General features: G+C 51.6%; 1 protein-coding gene across 1 annotated transcript in view; it reads left to right on the forward strand.

Moving 5' to 3' along the window:
• Positions 1 to 18325, forward strand: part of MINDY4 (MINDY lysine 48 deubiquitinase 4) — a gene marked incomplete at its 3' end in the record, with an annotated part of 99061 nt that extends 80736 nt beyond the window's left edge. The window contains exons 14-18 of the mRNA XM_084229899.1: positions 1378 to 1441; positions 4353 to 4514; positions 8863 to 9043; positions 9610 to 9682; positions 18277 to 18325. Of these exons, the coding sequence (XP_084086025.1) occupies positions 1378 to 1441; positions 4353 to 4514; positions 8863 to 9043; positions 9610 to 9682; positions 18277 to 18325 (529 nt within the window). The remainder of the gene's footprint in view (positions 1 to 1377; positions 1442 to 4352; positions 4515 to 8862; positions 9044 to 9609; positions 9683 to 18276) is intronic.
• Between the last annotated feature and the right edge of the window lie 541 nt (positions 18326 to 18866).

An 18866-nucleotide genomic window follows, 5' to 3' on the forward strand; every position in this document is an offset into this window, starting at 1 on the left:
TGAGTATCCTTTGGGAAGGGCACAGGGACCAGGGTTACCCGTGTGTTAGGTTTGTGGATTCACGGCACATCTTAGATGTAAAGCATAAAATTGAGACCAGGTTTCTATTTTCTTCCACTAAGAGGAAAAACAAAAGGTCATGATTGCTAAGTCCTTCCTACCTCTGGGCTGCTGCTTGGTGCTGTCTTTGGGATGAAGCAGACAGACCACGCTTGAGCACAGGCTGGGTGGGCTGCATGCCCTGGGCCATGTGCTGGAGGGCTGGGGCAGCTCCCTACCCTGTCATTGCACCCCTGGTGTCGCATCTTTCCATATCTATAGAGTCGAGGGGCTGAGGGGCCCGGAGTGGGGGTGGGGGGCTTCTCCAGGGGCTGAGGTCCTGGGGGGCTGGGGGCTGAAATCGCCACCCTCTGAATGTGTCCCTCGATGGCAGCTCCTTTCCTGTACACTTCTTCACGACTGTTTACAAGTCCTGAGGGAGTTTTTTTAGGAGAGAGAAGGGGAATCATGTGCTAATGGACTTCCTAGGTGGTAGGAGGGTCTCGAGATTCAGGGTTGGTTGGTTTGTTTTCCTCTTGGTGCTGACCCCACATGGACAGGGTTACCAGGATGCTCTGAATTGTTCTGGTCCCCAACAGCATAGTCCTAGAAATCCATTTCTTTTGTTTTGAGGGATTTCTTTTGGCTCAGGGGCTTTTTACACTGTGGCTTTTTGAGAACCCCATTCCAAGGGTGGAGCCACACTGATAAACTAGCATAGGGGAGCACGCAGGCCTCTGAGGCTGGCCGCCGGTTCCCCCTTCTACCCTATTGCTCATGAAGGCCCGCCTGCCGGGCAAGCCAGTCCTCTGAGCCTTGGTTTTCTCTCGGGCTAAGAAGAGTGCGTGTTCTGTGTTTAGGTGGTGCCTATTATTTTAGGGTTCGAGGTGCTATCAGAGACCGTTCTTCTCATTTAACAGACTGACAAACTGAGACGTGGAGATGGCAGGGAGTGGGCGAAGGAGGTGAACCAATCCCCAGCATTAGTTAGCGAGGGTTGGGATAGGGATGCAGGATGTTGGAATCTAAGCCCAGGACCTTCTGCTGTGTCACCCTCCCTTCGCCATTGCCTGGGTGTCAGCAGAGGACCTCATGAAGCCGGAGTGGAGTCTGTTGCCCGGGATAGTGAGCAGGACTCAAGGAGCCCTGGGCTGTAGCCCAAGCCCTTCTGGATAGGAACCCCTTCCATGAAAGGCACAGAACTAAGGTTCCCACCAAATCTGGAATTCTTAGCCTCAGCCTGCACACCAGGGGAGTCCCTGGTCACCCAGCAACGTTTGCCTTAAAAGCCCCAGTCAGGCAGAGCTGTGCTAACTCTGCTGCTTCTGTGTTTTCCAGTGTCCGCCAGGACTTCGATGAGCCCACCAACCACCTGATTGGAGCACATGGATACTGCACACAGGTCAGGGGGTGCAGTGGGCCCTTTTGTTCCCTCTTTCATTCTCTCTTGGGCCCTGCCAGCATTCTCTAGGCATCTTTCGGTGCCGCTTCTGTTGGGTTTCACCATTGTGGAGACCTACAAAGAGAATTCAGTTTAGCTGTTTCTGGAGAATTTACCGTGCCCAATCTGTGTGTGCTTGGTGCTGCAGAGATGGAATAGATGCTGACAGCCAACCCAGGTGTTGCCCGGCCCAGAGCCCTGGGCACGAGGGGTGGGAGGGTGGGTCCAGCTGGGTGCACCACTTATGTTTGCACAGGACTTTATCTTTATAACCCTTCCCTCTGCCTCTTCACAAATGGGTCCTCAAAGAGCCTCACAGGGCAGGGTTCACGCCTAGTACAATAGCTTTTCATTGATCCTCTAGTAACCCAGTGATATCACTGGGGTAAATGTCAAGACTGGGAGTCAAATCCTGCGTCTGGTTTCTGCCTTTCTCCACAAAGCAAGGCCTCCTGGAGTGGCCACTGGGTCATAGTTTAATCTGACCCTCAGCACAGCCCGGGGCAGCCTTGTAGCACAGTCAGACCGGACAGAGCTGCTCAGTCTCCTGGACCCAGCTGAGGACCCACTTGTCCTTGGGGTCCTGGCTCACTTATGCCAACCCTGAAAGCATACCAGGCCATTATGCAGGGAGCAGCTCAGGGCTTGTAGTTTGTACGGGGCACCCGAGGGACTGTGGTGCTAGCTCTCTCTCGAGGAAGGCCTCATGATGAACAGCTGCCTGGGGCGGTTCAGCTCTGCTCTAGAAGGCTGTTTTTGTTTGTTTGTTTGTCAGCTCTGCTCTAGAAGACTGTTTTTGTTTGCTTGCTTGTTTTGTGTGAGTCTGTGGGCAGATGGAGAATGATGCAACCGAGGGGTGGGCTGTTAAACCGGGTGCAGAGGGTGCTAGATGGAGTCTGGAACTAGATTCAGAGCTGTATTTGCCACTTTGTTTGGAAATGAGCTAAGGTCATTTTCTTCTCCCCCAAACCTCAGTTTCCCCATTTGTACTAGACTGGTGCTTCTTAGACACTGGTATGCACAGGTGTCCCCCAGGGCTCTTTTTAAGAGCAGACTCAGATACAGTGGGCTGGGCCCAAGTTATTCAGAATTGCTAACAGGCTCCCCAGGAGGACAATGCCACTGGCCCACAGACCATTCCTTGGGTGACAAGGGACTGGATGGCCACTAAACTTTGCCAGTGTCATTTATGCTTAGGGGCAAGAAGCAGCCTGTTGCCTCATACCCCCCCCCCCCCATTTATCAAAGGCTTCCTGCTTTGAGGAAGGTTAAGACACATCCCAGATGGGGAGCAATGCCTTCGCCCCTCCCCCCCTTAAAAACCTGGAACCTATCTAGAAAAGGCCAAGCCTGCTCTCGTAGCCACTGCCCCTGTGGTTCAGTATCTCATAGCAGTCATTTCCTCCAAATTCTATTCTCATTTCCTCTGCAAGGACACAATGAGTCGATATCTCCCTCCAATGGGGGGTCCCTCTGTGGCCATCAGAGGAGGCCTCTTTTACTGTCACTGGGGCAGGGGTGTTGGTGTTGACGGAGGGCTGTATTGACACTGGGCATGGCTCTCACATCTTGGGGGGGAAACTCTTCGATGAACTCTGCCCTCCAGAGGAAGGGCTGAGGAAAGGACTACTATGGTCATTCTACGTGCCTGGAGGCAGATTGCTGCCTGCTGACCTCACTCACAGCCCGGCAGAAGGTGGCCTAGAGAGAAGGTCCTGCCTGCCTAAGCCCTAACGTTAGGCTTGCTTGAATCCCTCCTTAGTGGTAGTCTTCAACTTGATAGAAAAAGATTCAAGACTGAATCTTTGTCCAGGTGGTACCCCTGGATGGTACCCCTGGATGGGGAGCCAGAGAATGTGGGGGAAGTGTAGCTCTGTGGATGGGGAAAGTCCATTTCCATCTGTGAGCCTCAGTTTCCTCATTCCTAAGAGAAAGTTGTTCCCCTGATGCCCTGAATAAGGAAGGTCCCTGCCTGCCTCCCTGATGTAGGAAGCTCCAGCTGAAGGAGAACTCCTGAGAAGCAAGCGCCATGTGTCCCGGCTCAGGGACTGGCAGGCTTGACCTGCCCTCCGGGTGGCACAAGCCACACATCCAGTGAAGGCAGAGATAGCTAGAACCCAGACATAATCTCCTCTGCCTCTATGTCACTACTCTGCTGTCTTCTGCCCTCCCTTCCCACTTGATGTCCCACCACCATCAGTGAAATCTGAATCAGGCCTGGAGTTGAGTTATTGGTCTTGCACCACTGTCAGCTTCCTGGTGTTGATAATGTGCCCTGGATCTAAGATGTTATCATTGGGGGAAGCTGGGTGAAGGGTACACAGGAACTCTCTGTACTATTTATACAATTTCTTTTGAGTCTAAAGTTATTTCAAAATAGAAGTTTATTTTAAAAATTACCCTCCTTTAAGACCCACCCAAAGGTCACTGCTTCACAAAGCGGCTCTGCTCTGACTCAGTCCTGTGGGCCCATGTCTGTCTGGACCTGAAGTGCTTGGTGCACATTTTTCTAACCCCAGTCACATCCTACATTGTGCTTTGCCTGACCCCACTCTGACCTCAATGCCTGAGGTCAGGAGCCTTTTTTTTCCCATCCAAAGGACCCCCCCTCTCCCCACCCACCAGGGCCCAGGGATGGGCCTGTGCACAGCGGGAGGCCCGTCAGTGCTGGGGAATAAGACTGGTGAGTGTGATTGGAAATGCTGGCAGCTTTCCCCCGATGGCTTGTGGGAACACTGAAGTCACAATCCTCTCTGATTTTGGTCTCTCTCCTTGCTTTCCTTCCTTTGTTTCTTGTTCCCAATCTCCCTTCCACCCCTTCAGTAGCTCATTCAGAGGCTCGACAAGCCTTTCCCCTTTCTCTCATCAACAGGAACTTGTCAATCTGCTCCTTACCGGGAGAGCCGTGTCCAATGTTTTCAACGACGTGCTTGAGCTGGATTCTGGGAACGGGAGCATCACACTCCTCAAAGGCATCGCAGCGCGCAGCGACATCGGCTTCTTGTCTCTCTTTGAGCACTACAACGTGTGCCAGGTACCCAGAGCGCAGGTCTGCCAAGTCAGGAGCCCCGCTCCTGGGATCAGCCCTCACACAGGCAGGGGAGGAAAGCTCATTCCAGTGCCCAGAGCTGGTGGGAATTCGGTTCAGTCTCAATCAAAGGGGATCTTGGGAAGAAGTTCAACTTCACCTTCATCAGGTGGGGGCACATAATTCACATCCAAGATCGGCTGATACTGTGTTCTGGGAAAGATGATTTAAAAGGGACTTCTAGGGACTTGTGAGGTGATTTGGTGTGAGCGTGGCTACCACTGTGGAGTGTGCGTGCGTGTGTATGTGTGTGTGTGTGTGTGTGTGTGTGTGTGCGTGTTGGAGGTGGGTAGGTTTCTCCAGGGACAGTGGCCTTGAAGCCTTAGGCTTTGTTTTGGATTTTTAGGACTGCCACAACAAAGCACCACAAACAGGGTGGTATAAAACAATAGAAATGTACCGTCTCATAGTTCTGAAGCAGAAGTTCTCATGACAGCAAAGTCAAGGTGTCAGTGAGAATGTGCACCCTCTGAAACCTGTTGGGAGAATCCTTACTTGTCTTCTGTAGCTTTTGGTGTTTTCTGGAAATCTTTCACATTGCTTGGCTTGTAGCTCCATCACTCCAATCTCTGCTTCTGTCTTCGTGTGGCCATCTTGTCCCTGTGTGCCTTGTCCTTTTCCTAGAAGGACATCAGTCAGCTTGGATTAAGAGCCCACCTTCTCCACTAACCTCATTTTAACTAACTGTATCTGCAACAATCCTGCTTCCAGATAACATCATATTCTGAGGTACTGGGAGCCAGGCCTTCAATGTAGCTTTTGGGAGTACATTATTCAACCTTAACAGGCTTCCCTCAGTCTGTTTGTCAATGCATCTGTCCCTTTACCTTCTCTCTCCCTGCAGCCAAGGTCTCAAGAAGGCCTGGAACTCCAGGTGACGTGGGGCACATGGGTGACTGTCTCTGGGCAGCACTTGTCTCAACCTGCTGCTGAATTTCCACTGGGCTTCAGTTTCTATGTCTTCAGGGCAGACATTGTTTCATGGTTTTTATATGAAACAGGTGTCCCGAGGGGTAGTAAGAGTTGTTTATATGGTGGCCATGCCTGTGAAGGTTTTTAGAGGGTATGGATGAGGCCTCACTTACAGTGTAGCCCCAGAACGAGGGATGCAGAGATTGACCCAGGGGATGCTCAGAGAGTACTGGGCCAATGGATTTACAGGGCAGGTGGAGAATGGCATTTTAAAGCAGGACTCCGCTTCCCCACAGCCTTTCTGACCACATGTTCAGTATGTCGTCCTGGTGCTAGTGGGCTATGTGGCTTGGACCCATCCCCAGGCCTCCTCTCTGAGTGACCCCCTTCCCAGACTTGAAGGTTTCAAAGACTTGGAGAGAAAAGCACAGAAGTGACTCCTTCCCAGTTGTGCTGGTGGTAGGAGGAAGCCTGGGAATATGCCCCATGACCTGTGAAAGAACCAGGGCCCCAGAATGTCAGACCCTCGGTGGGCTCTGAAAGCAGTCAGCCTGGACTTCCACTGGCTGACTCCTGGCTGTGCTCATGGAGTCCGCAGGCTTACCATGTGTCTTGGTTTCATTCTTGTGTCACGGGCGTTGGTCACAAAGTAAACTATTTTACTCTGGTGTGTTGAGTGAGGGTAATTTATGGGAATAGCAGTTGGGGGTCATCCTTCCCTTGGAATAAAGTGATGATTGGAGAAATTCTGGCCCCTGTGTTGATCTGAATCCTTGACTCTTCCACCTGCTCTGCTTTTCCCTCCACGCTTTGGATTAAATTTTACTTTCAAAGTGGAAGCCCTTTCCTGACCTCATCATTGGGGCTCTAAACATTGGGGCCCTAAATATTGGGGCTCCCTCCAGTTGCCCCTTACCTACCTTGTCATTCTCCAACACAGAATCTTCATTCTTGGTTTCAAGTATCACATTTCATTGCTTTTGTGATGCAGACTTACACCATATTTAAACATTTCTGAAATCTGGATGCATTATTGCAGTCTGCATGTCAGTCTTACAATACCAGTTATTTATTTATTTTTTTTTTTTTGCAGTGATACAAAAAATCGCCAATCTGATGGTATCCTAGATTGAGTGACGTGCAGTGCAAATGCATCTGTATGATTACTTGGTTCTCTCTGTCTTGCCCTTTTATCTCGTAAGCCCGGTGAGGACGAGACTGCTCATGTATCCTTCCCTGGTAGAGCCACACTAACTTGCCTGGTGCCTGGGACCAAAGCGTAACTTATGTGGAGTGGACATTATGCTTAGTAAGGACAGATTGTAACTCTGCTTGTAATCAGATGCTGATCCTTTTAAATTAGACATCCTCATCTGGCTGTCCAGGGCCCAGTTTGGGGCATTCACCCCTGCCCAGAAGATATAAGAATCTCCATTTATAAGTGCTCTCTAATTGTGCTGCACGATTGCCCACCAGGAAAAACTCAGAATGTGCAGGAGGAAATGTGCCCCCCGCCCTCCCTCCATGCCCCAGGCCTTTGGACAGCTACCCAAAAATCCAAAGGAAGCAAATTTTATTTGGAAAATGTACCCCACTTAGAAGGGGCTCTTGAATGACAAAACTCATTTATAAACTCTCTGGGCAGCATTTTTACCCGTAATCTTTTGACTGTTGTATAAATGACAAGCTGCCCTTTTGTCCCTCTGCTGGAAAATTCAGGGTGACTGATTATGCAGATGCCTGCTGCGGGCTCTTTTTCCTGTGGTGAATGAGCACTGGATCCCCAGTCTTTCAGGCTGCCTGTTCAAGGCGATGCCCTTACCAGAAAAGCCTCTTTTGAGCCTGGAACGGAAGCCAAGTTTGCATTGGGGTTTAGTCCAGCCACGTGCTATGTAATTCTCCTACATCCCACCGAGTAGCGAGCTCTGCAGTCAAGTTTTAATGTCACCTGGGGGCCGGGTGAGGCCCCAACTAGCCTGGTGGGGGCAGAGGCAAGGCGCTTGGACAATGAGAAAATGATGAAGACGTTGTGAACATCACCCTCCTACCCTCTGTTCCAGTCTTCACCACAAATGTGCTTCAGGCCTGGCTGAACACAGCCCCTCCATCTGTGCTGCCCCTTTTCCATAGTCAGCTCCCAGTCAGCTCTGAGGGGCCTGAGGAAGGTGGCCCAGCCACTCTTGTGTGACTGGCCCTTCTCCCCACTGGAAAAATAATTCCCATTCTTTGCTTAATCTACATGCTGTGCTGTAAATACCTGAGCATGCAAACATCTCCCTGGGGCTGATGAGGATTAGCCTGGAGCCAGTCTGGCCTGTGACACAGAAAGAGCCAAAAAAAGCCAGGCCCAGGTGGGGAGAGGTTGCTGCCCAAGTGAGTCACAGGTGGCAGGGAGAGAAGGGATTGAGGACTGGCCAGTGGAGGGGCAGAGACCCCAGGTGCCCGAGTTGGCTTCAGAGGCCCTGTCACGCCTCTCCCCTGTGCAGGCAGAACCACAGCAGCACCGGTCTTCCCCGAACACCCCCCATCCACTGACTGTCCTCTGCTGGGAATTGTCCAAGAAAGTCCCTCATTAGAAGGAAGTCCCAACTCTTTGCCTTCTTCCTTGTTCTTTTTTTCGAATTTTCCTGCTATTCCCTGAATGTCCCTGGACATTTGTTCCTGGTATCTCCCTCTCTTCTCTTGATAACTTCAAGTTCCACTTGATTTCAAGGTAAAGTCTTACTTCAAGTTCAGGGTCCACAAGTCTGTTCACAAGGACCTTCATCTGTCAAGTGTTTGCTTCTATTAGACTCCTGGCTCTAGGTGCTCCGCTATAGTCCAGCACGTAAGCAGCAGAGTGAGGCACCCTGGTGGCAGTGGGGGGGGGGGTTACCTAGTACCTAGACACAGTCCCCTCCCCCCAGAGCTAGAAGGAGGAAGTGGCTCATGCTCTCTGGTTGGGTGACTTGGGGGAGGAGAGGCGCGAGCACGCTAGGTGGTGGACAGCGCAGGCACAGCGAGCAGACTTGCTGTGCGGATTAGTTTGAAGGCAGCTTGGAGGTTCTGTGGGACTGAAGGGAGAGCAGAGTCTGGGAAGAGCCTGTTAGGGGATTGTCTCAGGAGGAGACGCTGGTGTGAGGGGACGTTCAAGGCAGGGTGGGCAGCCCTGTGTGCCACTGGATGTGGGAGAAGGGGAGGCGTGATGCCGGGGTTTCAGGCATCTCTATGGTTGTCTGTGTGAGAAAGGCTCTGGAGTCAGGCCTGTGTCTGTGAGAAGCTTGAGAGGCCCCCAGTTTCACACACAGGCTGTGATCCCCAACAGAGCCTTTCTGGGTCTGCCCAGCCCTGGGGAACGCATGCAGCATCAGGCATCTCTGTCCTCTCCACATTCCTCACCCAGGTCGGCTGCTTCCTGAAGACGCCGAGGTTCCCCATCTGGGTGGTGTGCAGCGAGAGCCACTTCAGTGTCCTCTTCAGCCTGCAGCCGGAGCTCCTGCGAGACTGGCGGACCGAGAGGCTCTTCGACCTGTACTATTATGATGGCCTGGCCAACCAGCAGGAACAGATTCGGCTGACTGTGGGTGCGCTGCCTCCCCACCCATCCCATGTATCCTCCAGGCACCTCTAGGCTGCCTGGGGAAACGCCTTGGCAAGCCCCCTAGGGCAGTCAGGGGACAAAGCAGACTCCAGCATCTGGAGGGGGACTCAGGGCAAGTGTGAGCAGGTCCTCCTGCAGGAGGGGCTGGAGTGAAGGCCTCAGAAAGGGGGGGTGTTAAGGTGTAAGGTGGAGTTGAGAACACACAGTGGAGAGCCCCCCAATACTGCACTGACAAGTTTGGGTTTTATTTCCCGGGTAGTGGGAAGCCATGGAAGCTCCCTTATGGGCTAGAGGAGTGATAGGATCAGATAGGATTTTAGAAAGAATATTCTGATAGCTGAAGGGGGCAAGAAGGTGGGTAGAGACTGGAGGTAGGAGGCCACTGAGGCAGGTGCTGTGGTGTCCAGGTGAGAATCTGCACAGAGCAGGAAGGGTGTCCATTCCAGATGAGAAGAGGGGTCAGGTGGCAAAAGAATCGGGTACTGGGGCTGGGTTATGAGTGGGGGCCCTGGGCTGACAAACATGTGCCTCTCTCTCCCACCTCCCCAGACACCACCCAGACAGTCCCTGAGGACAGCGACAATGACCTCGTTCCACCCCTGGAACTCTGCATCAGGACTAAGTAAGTCAGGCCTGTCTCCAGCTCTTGAACCTGTCCTGAGTTGCTGGGAGGTGTGGTGTTGGGGAAGAGAGGTTTCAGGCCTGCAGGAGGACAGGTTCCTGGGTCATGCCAACTCAGAGCAGGGTGATGAGGTTGAGACCTGCACAGGTGGAAAGACACAGTGCGAAGGGCTTGTGCACATGTAGCATCTTGTGGCCACTCTGGCCCAGGTGGAGAAGTGTGTGATTTATGGTGAGATGTGTTTTCACTTTCTGAGCTTGTCCTGTGATGGTGGTGGTCGGGGGCGTCTCTGGAGGCCCCTCCTCACACAAGGCGGCAGCACACATGCATGGTGGGTGCAGTTCGGCCCAATGAAGGAAAGACAAGTCCATTTACCTGGCGGGGGCAGAGTGGAGGCTTGAGCAGGATTGGAAAGAGGGAAGGCCTCGCCCAGCTGGGGGTGTTGAAGGGAGCCACAGAAAGAAAGAGGACTCTAGGAACATAGTAGAAACTCCAAGGAGGACAAGTTGAGACATCCTCATTTTGCCCCGTCCTTACATCCATCTGTCCGTGTGTCCGTCTTTCTGCCCATGGGACCAGGGACAATACATTATTGTGGGGTCATGTACCGGCCTTTCTTTTGTCGGGAGGCTTAAAGGCACATGCAGGTCGCTTTCCTTTCATGTACAAAGGGCCACTCATTCAAAGTGATGAGAGAAGGGCAGCGGTGGAGAAAGGAGGTGACACCGGCCTTGGCACCTTCTGCAGAACAGGGTGGGAGGTCACTGGACATCCTTCCTGCAGGCGGGCCTGCCAAGCAGGTTCTGGACTGCACCTTGGGCACAGATCCACCCACCTCTGGACCCCTCGCCGAAGGCGTCCACCTGTCTCTGTACTCCTCCCAGGGTCAGCTCACCACCCAGACCTCTCCAGCTGCCCCATCTGGGCTAACTCCTCTTTCCCCAAGGACTGTCCCATGGTAGGCCTCAGGGATTGGACTGCTTGGGCTCAGCCCTAATTGGCAATTGTTTGAGAATGGCTTTGGGCTCTGATGTGTTCCCAGTGCAGCCCCTTGCCTAGAGCCGATGTGATAGTAAGCTCAATGCAAAGACATCTGAGTGTGAATATAGGCCCAAAGCTCCTCTTCCACTTCTGTCAGCTGTCCCCTTCTCCCAGGCCTGGCTCCCCTCCCCAGCCATGTGCCAACAGGTGACAGTGAAATGATGGAGAAGCTGGATAGGCTGCCAGCATCACGAGTAAGCCCTTGGCTGGGGCAGATGGTCCAGGCTGCGTCCCCTGCACTGGTCCCTGCTCACTGTCACAGGAGGAGCATGGAGAAATTGAGCCCAGCTTTCCCTCCCACAGGCTTCTTCAGTCCTCGTCACACAGAAAAGTCATTCTATTTATGCAGCATACGGGGTTGGGAACAACAGCGGCCAGCTTTGCTTTGGCTGTGCACCTGTCCACGCTCTGCTCTTGGGAAGATTTTCTCTAGAACATGGTCTTCGGCTTTAGTGGCATTATCTGGTGGGCATGGTAACAGCTCACTGTATCCACCCCCAAGGATTCTGATTCAGCAGGGCTGCGGTGGAGCCTGAAAACTGGCACTGCTGAATAGTTCCCAGGTGATGCTGGTGCTGCTGTCCAGAGATCAGTCTTGAGAACCCGGCGAGGGCAGTGCCTGTTCCTCCTTCATCCCTGGCAGTCTTGTGAGAGCAGGCGTTGAAGCGCTGCCCCTCCTGTCTGGTCCTGCTCCCGTAACATACCAGACGGGCCACTATCTTCCTGGTTCCACCGCTGCTCCCCTTCCTCCGCCCACCCCCCAGGTATTGTTATAGAGCCACCCCGATATTAAACGGGTTCCTGGCTGTGGGTCCTCACCCCGCGCGCTTTAAAGGGACTTATGAATACTCTACTACAGACACACACAAAAGGGTTAATAAAAGGTTTATTTACAAGAGAAAAAGAAATAAGGAAAATGTACAACTCAGGGAGAAAATAGGGAAATAAAGTCTTTAATGCGTCCTACCCGATCCGACGACCTGGAAACCCAAAGTCACTCTCAGAGCTGGCCGGACGCTGCGAGCTGGCCGAGAGCCCAAAAATGGAGCGCCCCCAAAGTCCACGTGTCTGCCTTTTGTATCCACCTGGCTGCTTAACCCCACCCTCAGGTCCCAGCCACCTTCCCTTTGGTGGTGATGGGATTTGGAGTTCCCAGTGTCTTTGGCTTTGACCTGGGGTGGGAGTGGAGTCCACAAAGCCTATATGGAATTTGCTTTGGGACATCCTTTTCCCCCTAACAGTATGAATGCTCCTTTTTGGCTGGGACATCCCTGCATCCAGCCACCTGCCTCTTCCACTAGTCCACATGGTCGGTCCACCTGGGCAGCTGACATGATGAGACTTGCCTAGCGTTATTCCCAGAAAGGCCGAGTGGGTGAATGAATTGTGGGAATGCTGGGCTTTCCCCCGTGCTCCCATCAGATAGCACACTGCTGTAATGGGAAACAGCAGCCCAGCCTTCTGGAATCCTGTTCCAAGGGGTTGGATTACAAAGGCTTTGCATTTTGTTTTCATCCCAGATTCTCAAACAGCTCAAAGGGAGAAACTTGGGAAAGTGGCCTGCAAGGTCAGTGGGGACCCACTGGAGATGGGCCCTGCCTCTTGGGGGCTATGTCCTGCTCGCCAGGGTGGTCCCCACATTGACAGGAAGGGGGTGCCCATGGTGCCACAGCCTGAGTTCAGGTCATTTCTAAGACCAGTCAGATTCTAAGCATCTGTGGAGATGCAGCTGAGTGCTCAGGGCAGGACAGACCAACCTGGAGAGCAGGCGGGGGCCCCTCTCATCATTTCAACCTCACAGAACCACTGGGTTGGGTTTCTCCATGGGAAAAACAGCTGGATAAAACTTGGTTCTTGCTCTCAGGGAATTTGCAATTAAATAGAGCTCAAGTTTAGGAGCAACTATGTTCTAACCCAAGGCGAAATGCACCGCTTACCCTCAAACCCTATCTGTAAATCGCCCTGACCCAACACCGAGGATGTCGCACACCTGGCCGCCTGACAACTTGCTTGGGTCCACAGAATGGCCTGTGGACACCACCCTAGATGACACTTCCTTCCATGGATGAGGGTCTCTGGGGTGGAGGTCTGTGCCCCAGGTCACACTTTGAGTCATGGCCTGGAGCTTAGGCCTGTATTGTCCCAGTCAGTGGAAGGTCATGGAGAGGGCAATGTGACTTCCCGCCACCTGGCTTTGTTGCCACGGCGACATTGCACAAAGACAGACTGCCAGTTTTGCCTTCAGAAAAGAGCATCCTAATTTGAACCATCCCCAGGTCCTGTGCCGTCTCTGCTCTCTGCTGTGACGCATGTTTCTGCCTCACAGAGTCTCCTGTTACCTTCACTTGTATCAGGAATGTGGGGTCTGTCCCCCACCCTCCTCCCCCTGCTGGTCTCTAGCCATCTCAACAAAAACAGACTCATTTATGGTCATTTCCAAACAAGACACACACAGTGACCTCTCTCAAGCTTCCAGCCTAGCCATGGTGGGAGAAATTGAAACAGTTGTCAACAGTCCAGAAAAAAGAGGAAAGAACTCATAACCGGGGCCTGGGGCTGGGCCACAGATGTTTCTGTTTGGGAGCTCAGATCAGAAATTGAAAATGTACTCTCAGCTGGGCACAATGTCTCGGGTGTGGGGCTAGAACCCCATCCCCTGCCTGTCTTTGAGGCCTGTTCCAGCTTTCACACCTCTGCTAACACCCTTCTTGCTTTGTGTTCACAATGCTCTCACTCCCTGAAGGAGGGTCCCACAGCCCCAACCCAGCTCTGCTGATGCCCCAGCCTGCAGCCCGTACACACCTGCGCGGTGTTCCTTGCCCTGCGTGGGTTCATGGAACACTCAACACCATGATGCAGGCAGGTGCAGAGAACAGCAGTCTGGAGTCCTCAGTGGAGTCCTGGCTCTGCCACTGTCCCTTCTGTTGCATGACCTACGGAAGGTCTGGTTCTGCTGTAGCTTCCCCATCTGTTAGTTGGGTAGAATGATTCCTTCTCCGAGCAGGTCTGAGGTTGAGAGAGTACAGAAGCATCTCCTTTTCTTTGGAGACACTAAAGGGCTCACACATGTGAGCAGAGGCAGAGAGGGGGCAAGAGCAGTGGGCCTGGCATGGAGGTTCATTCAGCAGCACCCCTGGAGCCCAAACTTCAGACACTGAGCCAGAAGTCATGGAGGGGATGGAGGCAGCTCTGCCCTTGAGGGGCTCACGGTCTAGAGGGGAGGGAAACCCCATGACAGTATGACCAGAGAGCCTGGCAAGGGTGCTGAGGAAGGACCCCCAGGCAGCCTGGGATCAGAGGACTCTTGGTGCAATGGTGAAGGATGGAGGACGGAAATCCAGGTGGGGGGCAAGCCTAGGCCAGGGACCATGGGTGAAAGACAGCCCAGAGGCTCACTCCAGAGCCACTCTGACCCCAGTGGCTGGGACACAGGAAGGGAAACTTGCACACGGGCCTACTTGCCTGGAAATCCAAAGTGTGCAGAGGACTTCTGGGCTGAATATCTACCATCAGCTCTGGGGGCTTTAAAGCCAGGCCTGTCCTCTTCTTGCTGGTAAACTCTCTCAGGCATCTTTCCCCCATGAAGTACTCCAGTTCCATCAATGCTGAAAATCTGTTGAGTCAGGTAATACCTGTGCTGTGTGCTGATGGCCTCTAGGGGAGGGGAAGAAATCTCCTCATTCGTGCCTGTGAGATGGGACCTCTCCATGCAACTGAGCCCCTTGGAGCTTCAAGATCCTGCATCTTCATTGAGCTTGAAGCCAGTGGTCCTCAGCTGGGAACAATTTTGAGTCCCAGGTGCGATTTGGCAATATCTGGGGACCCTTTTAATGGTCACAGCTTGGGGTGGGGGTAAGGGAAGCTGCTAAACATCCTATAATGAAGGCACAAGAAAGCACAAAAGAATTATCCAGCCTCAAATGTCAGCAGTCGCAGGTAGAGGAGCCCTGCTGTAAACTCGCACTCTCAGCCTCTCCCTGAATTAACGCTGGATGAGAGAGGGAGCTTGATGCTGCGCTGCTGCTTTACTCCCTCCCCCTTTCTCTGCCCGTCCCTACTGACATGGGCAGAGCTCTCCTTATAATGGACTCAGATTTTCAGAACAGTTTCTACCAAGGAAACTTTTCTATGGGGGAGCCCTTTCTACCTGGGAACCATTTATCCCCCGTGTAGCCCCTGTGTCCCAGCCCTTTCCATTTTTAAGATGGCTGTGCTTTGATTTTCTTTCGAAATTAGGAACAGCTTCTGTCTGGTGTTTCCAGCATTCTCCAGTTGGCCAGAATGGGTGGGTTCATTATCTCTGTAAAATACCTCAAAATTCAGCATAAACCCCACAGCCTGAGTGATTTTTGGTGTGACTTGGATGTCTAGCTCTGACTCACTTCTGCACTGAAGCCAAATCCCTTTTTACCAGGATTCGAGACATTTGCAGATGAGGGGATCTTAGGAGGTGCTTTCCTCTGCCCATCTGGGAGGGGAGGCTGAAGCCTGGGAGGGAAGAAGTGGGGTGGAGAAGGGCCTGGGGGGCCAGGCTGAGGGTGGGTCTTAGAGGGACACAGGAAGTCTGATCTAGTTCTCACTCCTCCCTCATTCTCTCTATCAAAGGGAGTAAGAAACCACCCAGGTCCGGGCCATCGTTTCCCCTCTGTAATCTGGCTCCCGAGGCCTGGTGGAGCCAGGCTGTGGGTGGGAATGTCACTCTCCCCCCTCCTGCTACTGCCCTTGGGAGTCCGGATTCAGGACGTGCCCCTAGTGTCCAAGATCTTGGTAAGAAACAGACAGGGTAATGTTTACTAATGTAAACACACAGTCTAATCTTAATAGAACAGTAAAAGCTTTTTAATAGCAAGCTTCAAAAGTGTAAAGATGATGAACAGAGAAAGAAAATTGAAATTCTCAAGTTGCATGGAAGCATCGATTAAGCCATCAGTTGTGTTGCTGCAGATCACTAAAGCACTGTTAACCAGTAGGTGCAGTAGATGAACCTAATTCCTTGGAACTTGTGATCACTACACGGCCTCCCCAGCCCGTCTGACTCCTGCAAGTCAGAACTACGTGTGACTTCCCTGCTGACTAGACCTGTTAGCTTGGCTGGGACATCAGGCTCCGATACCAACAGTGCAGCTGATGGACACTCACCACTTCGGAGCAGCCTAATATCTCCCAGCCACGTCAAGTTGTCTCCAAAAGCAGTCCCAGGGTCTCTTTGAGCAGTGACAATTAATGCTGATGCTGCTGAATCCATCAAAATGGCTCAACCCCAAAGTACCTAATAGATCCTCTGCATCTGCCTCTACCCTGGCACCCAGTAGTCACAAAATAGTCAGAAGTGCTCAGATACCACAGACTCCACTTAATTCAGATACCACTTAATTCTCCCACATCCAGTGGAACAAGTGATGCTGACTATTTCATATGAATATATGCCTAGGCAGATGGTGGGAGGCCGGGTCTGTGACTGAACACAGGGATGTGGTCACACATATCTCGTGCCAGGTGGGGCTTGGAATGGATCTCACTGAGATAGTTCTTCCAATAATTGCTCTTGAGAAAAGACCTTTTCTAGAAATGTGTATAAGCTCTTTTGCAAATCTAGTCCTGCCTCTGAGCTTACAATCAGAAAGATCCCAAGAATAAAATGGTTCAAGTGGTGAAATGGTACCTTGCAGCCTTTCACACAGAAAAAAAAAAAGAAGGATTGGTTGCCAAAAGACCATACAAGCCCATTTGGAGTGAGATCTTGCAGCAGCTTGTAACATTGCCAAATTATACCAAAGACAAGGCACAGCTAGTTTTGGAAGGACCAGTCTCCTAAAACAGTGTAACATTCCTGGCTGAACAGGTTTCCATCATCCACCCACCTCAGTCTTTTATGCCCACTGTTTTAACAAGAAGATACAATTCAGTGTTCATGCATGAACCAGATAAAGATTTCCTGGGATGTCAGTCAGCACGCACAACATAGGGCAGGGCAGTGTCTTGTGTCTAGGCTTTGATGAGCATTCCAGCCGTTAGAGAAGATCTATTCTGACTGTGTCCTTGCTGGAGCTAGGAGGAAAATGCAACTGTAAATTGTTCCAAAATGAGCTAAATGCAAATGTCATCTCCTGCACTAAAACTTTGTATGGTAGCAAGAAGTACAGAATTACTGCTAAGACTTTCCCACCAAATGGCAAGACATCTTTTTGCTCATTTGAAGGGAGGTGGAATGGTGCAAAAAGTGCAAAGTATTCAACAAGGGAAATCTGGTCTGTCAGATACCAAGACATTGCCTGTAATCAAGAGGAGTGTAAGGTATAAGAGCAGAATGAATATGAAAGCCACTGCCCCTGGAAGGCTGTCCCTCTCATCCTAAAGGTCGGAGACTTTGCTGTGGCAAGTCCAGTAAGGCACAGATGTGAAGAAAGCAATGAACAGACGCCTGAGGAAGGAAGGAGAAAGAAATGCAGTGCGAGTTGATGTTATTCATGAAATTGGAGGATGCTGGGTTTATGCGAAGCTTCTTGATGTTTCCAGGCATTCAATGGGGAAGTGCTGCCATCTTCCCCTGGGAGAACCTGATCCCTCGCTCCTTGTTGCAGTTCAAATCTCAGGGATATTGGACTTTCTAATGCACATGTACAATTAAGTGAGAAAAACTTTCCTTCTTTCCTCCTCTGACAGTTAGGATTTTAATTTCAGTCCTGAAGAAAAACTTCAGGTTTTGAAATTGTCTGCTCCCTCTCCAAAAGCCACACGATGCAAAGCCCTGCTAAACCCCAGTCTCAAACTCCACATTCTAGTGCTGCCTTAGGGTGTACGCTACACCTAGGTCTAGCCTTGCAGAAATATACCATTTGCTTTAAAGGTGATTCCTTTGAGTTTTTTAGAAACTAAGTGTCATGTGTTAACATTAAGTGTTGGAAAATTTTGTCATCTTACCTGTAATAGCTTTTATTTTGGAATTGAGCTATTATTACATTTCTCTAACTCGGAACTGCCATCTAATTATAATCAGTGCTTCTTAAGGCTTTATAAAGTAATTTGAAAGAAAACGCAAATTTCTGTTTTATGGAGCTGCTCACAGCTCTTTACTAGCTTCCTGTGACTCTCAGAGCAAAGTTCAGAGTCCTTAAAAGACCCCCCTACCCCATGCTACCCCTGACTCCCTCCCCATCTGGGCTCCAGAAAGGACCTCCTCTGTACCTTGAAAATGCCAGGATTTTAAAGGCAGGTGCCAGCAGGTGCCTTTAAAGTGCCACCATCAGGCTCCATTGGAAAGTGCATGGATTCAGGTGTGTGGCCATCACTCACATCAGCGGCAGTTCCCTCTGTACCAGACACTAAGGAGGTGTTCAGTAAACACTGTGGCATGAGTAGATGAGTGAAGGAGTGACCCGCCCTTTAGTCCCCTCCCTTGCTCTCCTGGGCCCCGGGTGTATGTGTGTTTTGCCAGGGCTTCGTGTGTGGGTTTGTGTGTGTGTGGAGGGGAGGGTGGAACCTGAACTCCTCACTGATGTGTGGGCCCCTACAGTTCTAACTCTTCCCTCTCTTTCTGTTATCACCCCCTTTAGGTGGAAGGGGGCATCAGTGAACTGGAACGGCTCAGACCCCATCCTGTGACCCTTCCTGTGGGTAAGCCCTGTGGCTCCACCACTCGTCATGGGGGTGACAGCTGAGCCCCAGGCCTCAGGGACAAATCTCCGGGAAGAGCGTCACCCTGACCTGGGCCAGCACTGTTGCAGAAGTATCCAGAACCTCCCTGCCCCTTCTATGAAGGGTCCACCCAGGACTATGATGAGGACACTGGGTACTACCGAGTCACTCACTCCTGGTGGAGCTGTGACTGCCAAGGACTGGAGGAAGACCTCTGGGCCTCTGCCTCCTTTGGTCTGGATCCCTCCCTTGCTCCTCAAAGGGCCATACCCTTGCCAAACCTCTGATATGATTGGCCCAGGGACCCTGGGGATGGCCAGGGTGACTCTGATATGGTTGGCCGGGAAATTCTTATTTCTGGTAGTTGGATTCCTATAAAGCAGGATTCAAACCCATACCAAGGGCCAAGACTCATTTATTCTGTTGGTGTGAAGGAAGCAGGAAGTCTGGGCTGGGAATGATGATAGTGGAGGGTCCCAGAGTATAGAAGGCCTGCCTTTATCTGGGA

This window comes from Talpa europaea (assembly GCF_964194135.1).
Source record: "Talpa europaea genome assembly, chromosome: 3".
NCBI lineage: Eukaryota > Metazoa > Chordata > Mammalia > Eulipotyphla > Talpidae > Talpa > Talpa europaea.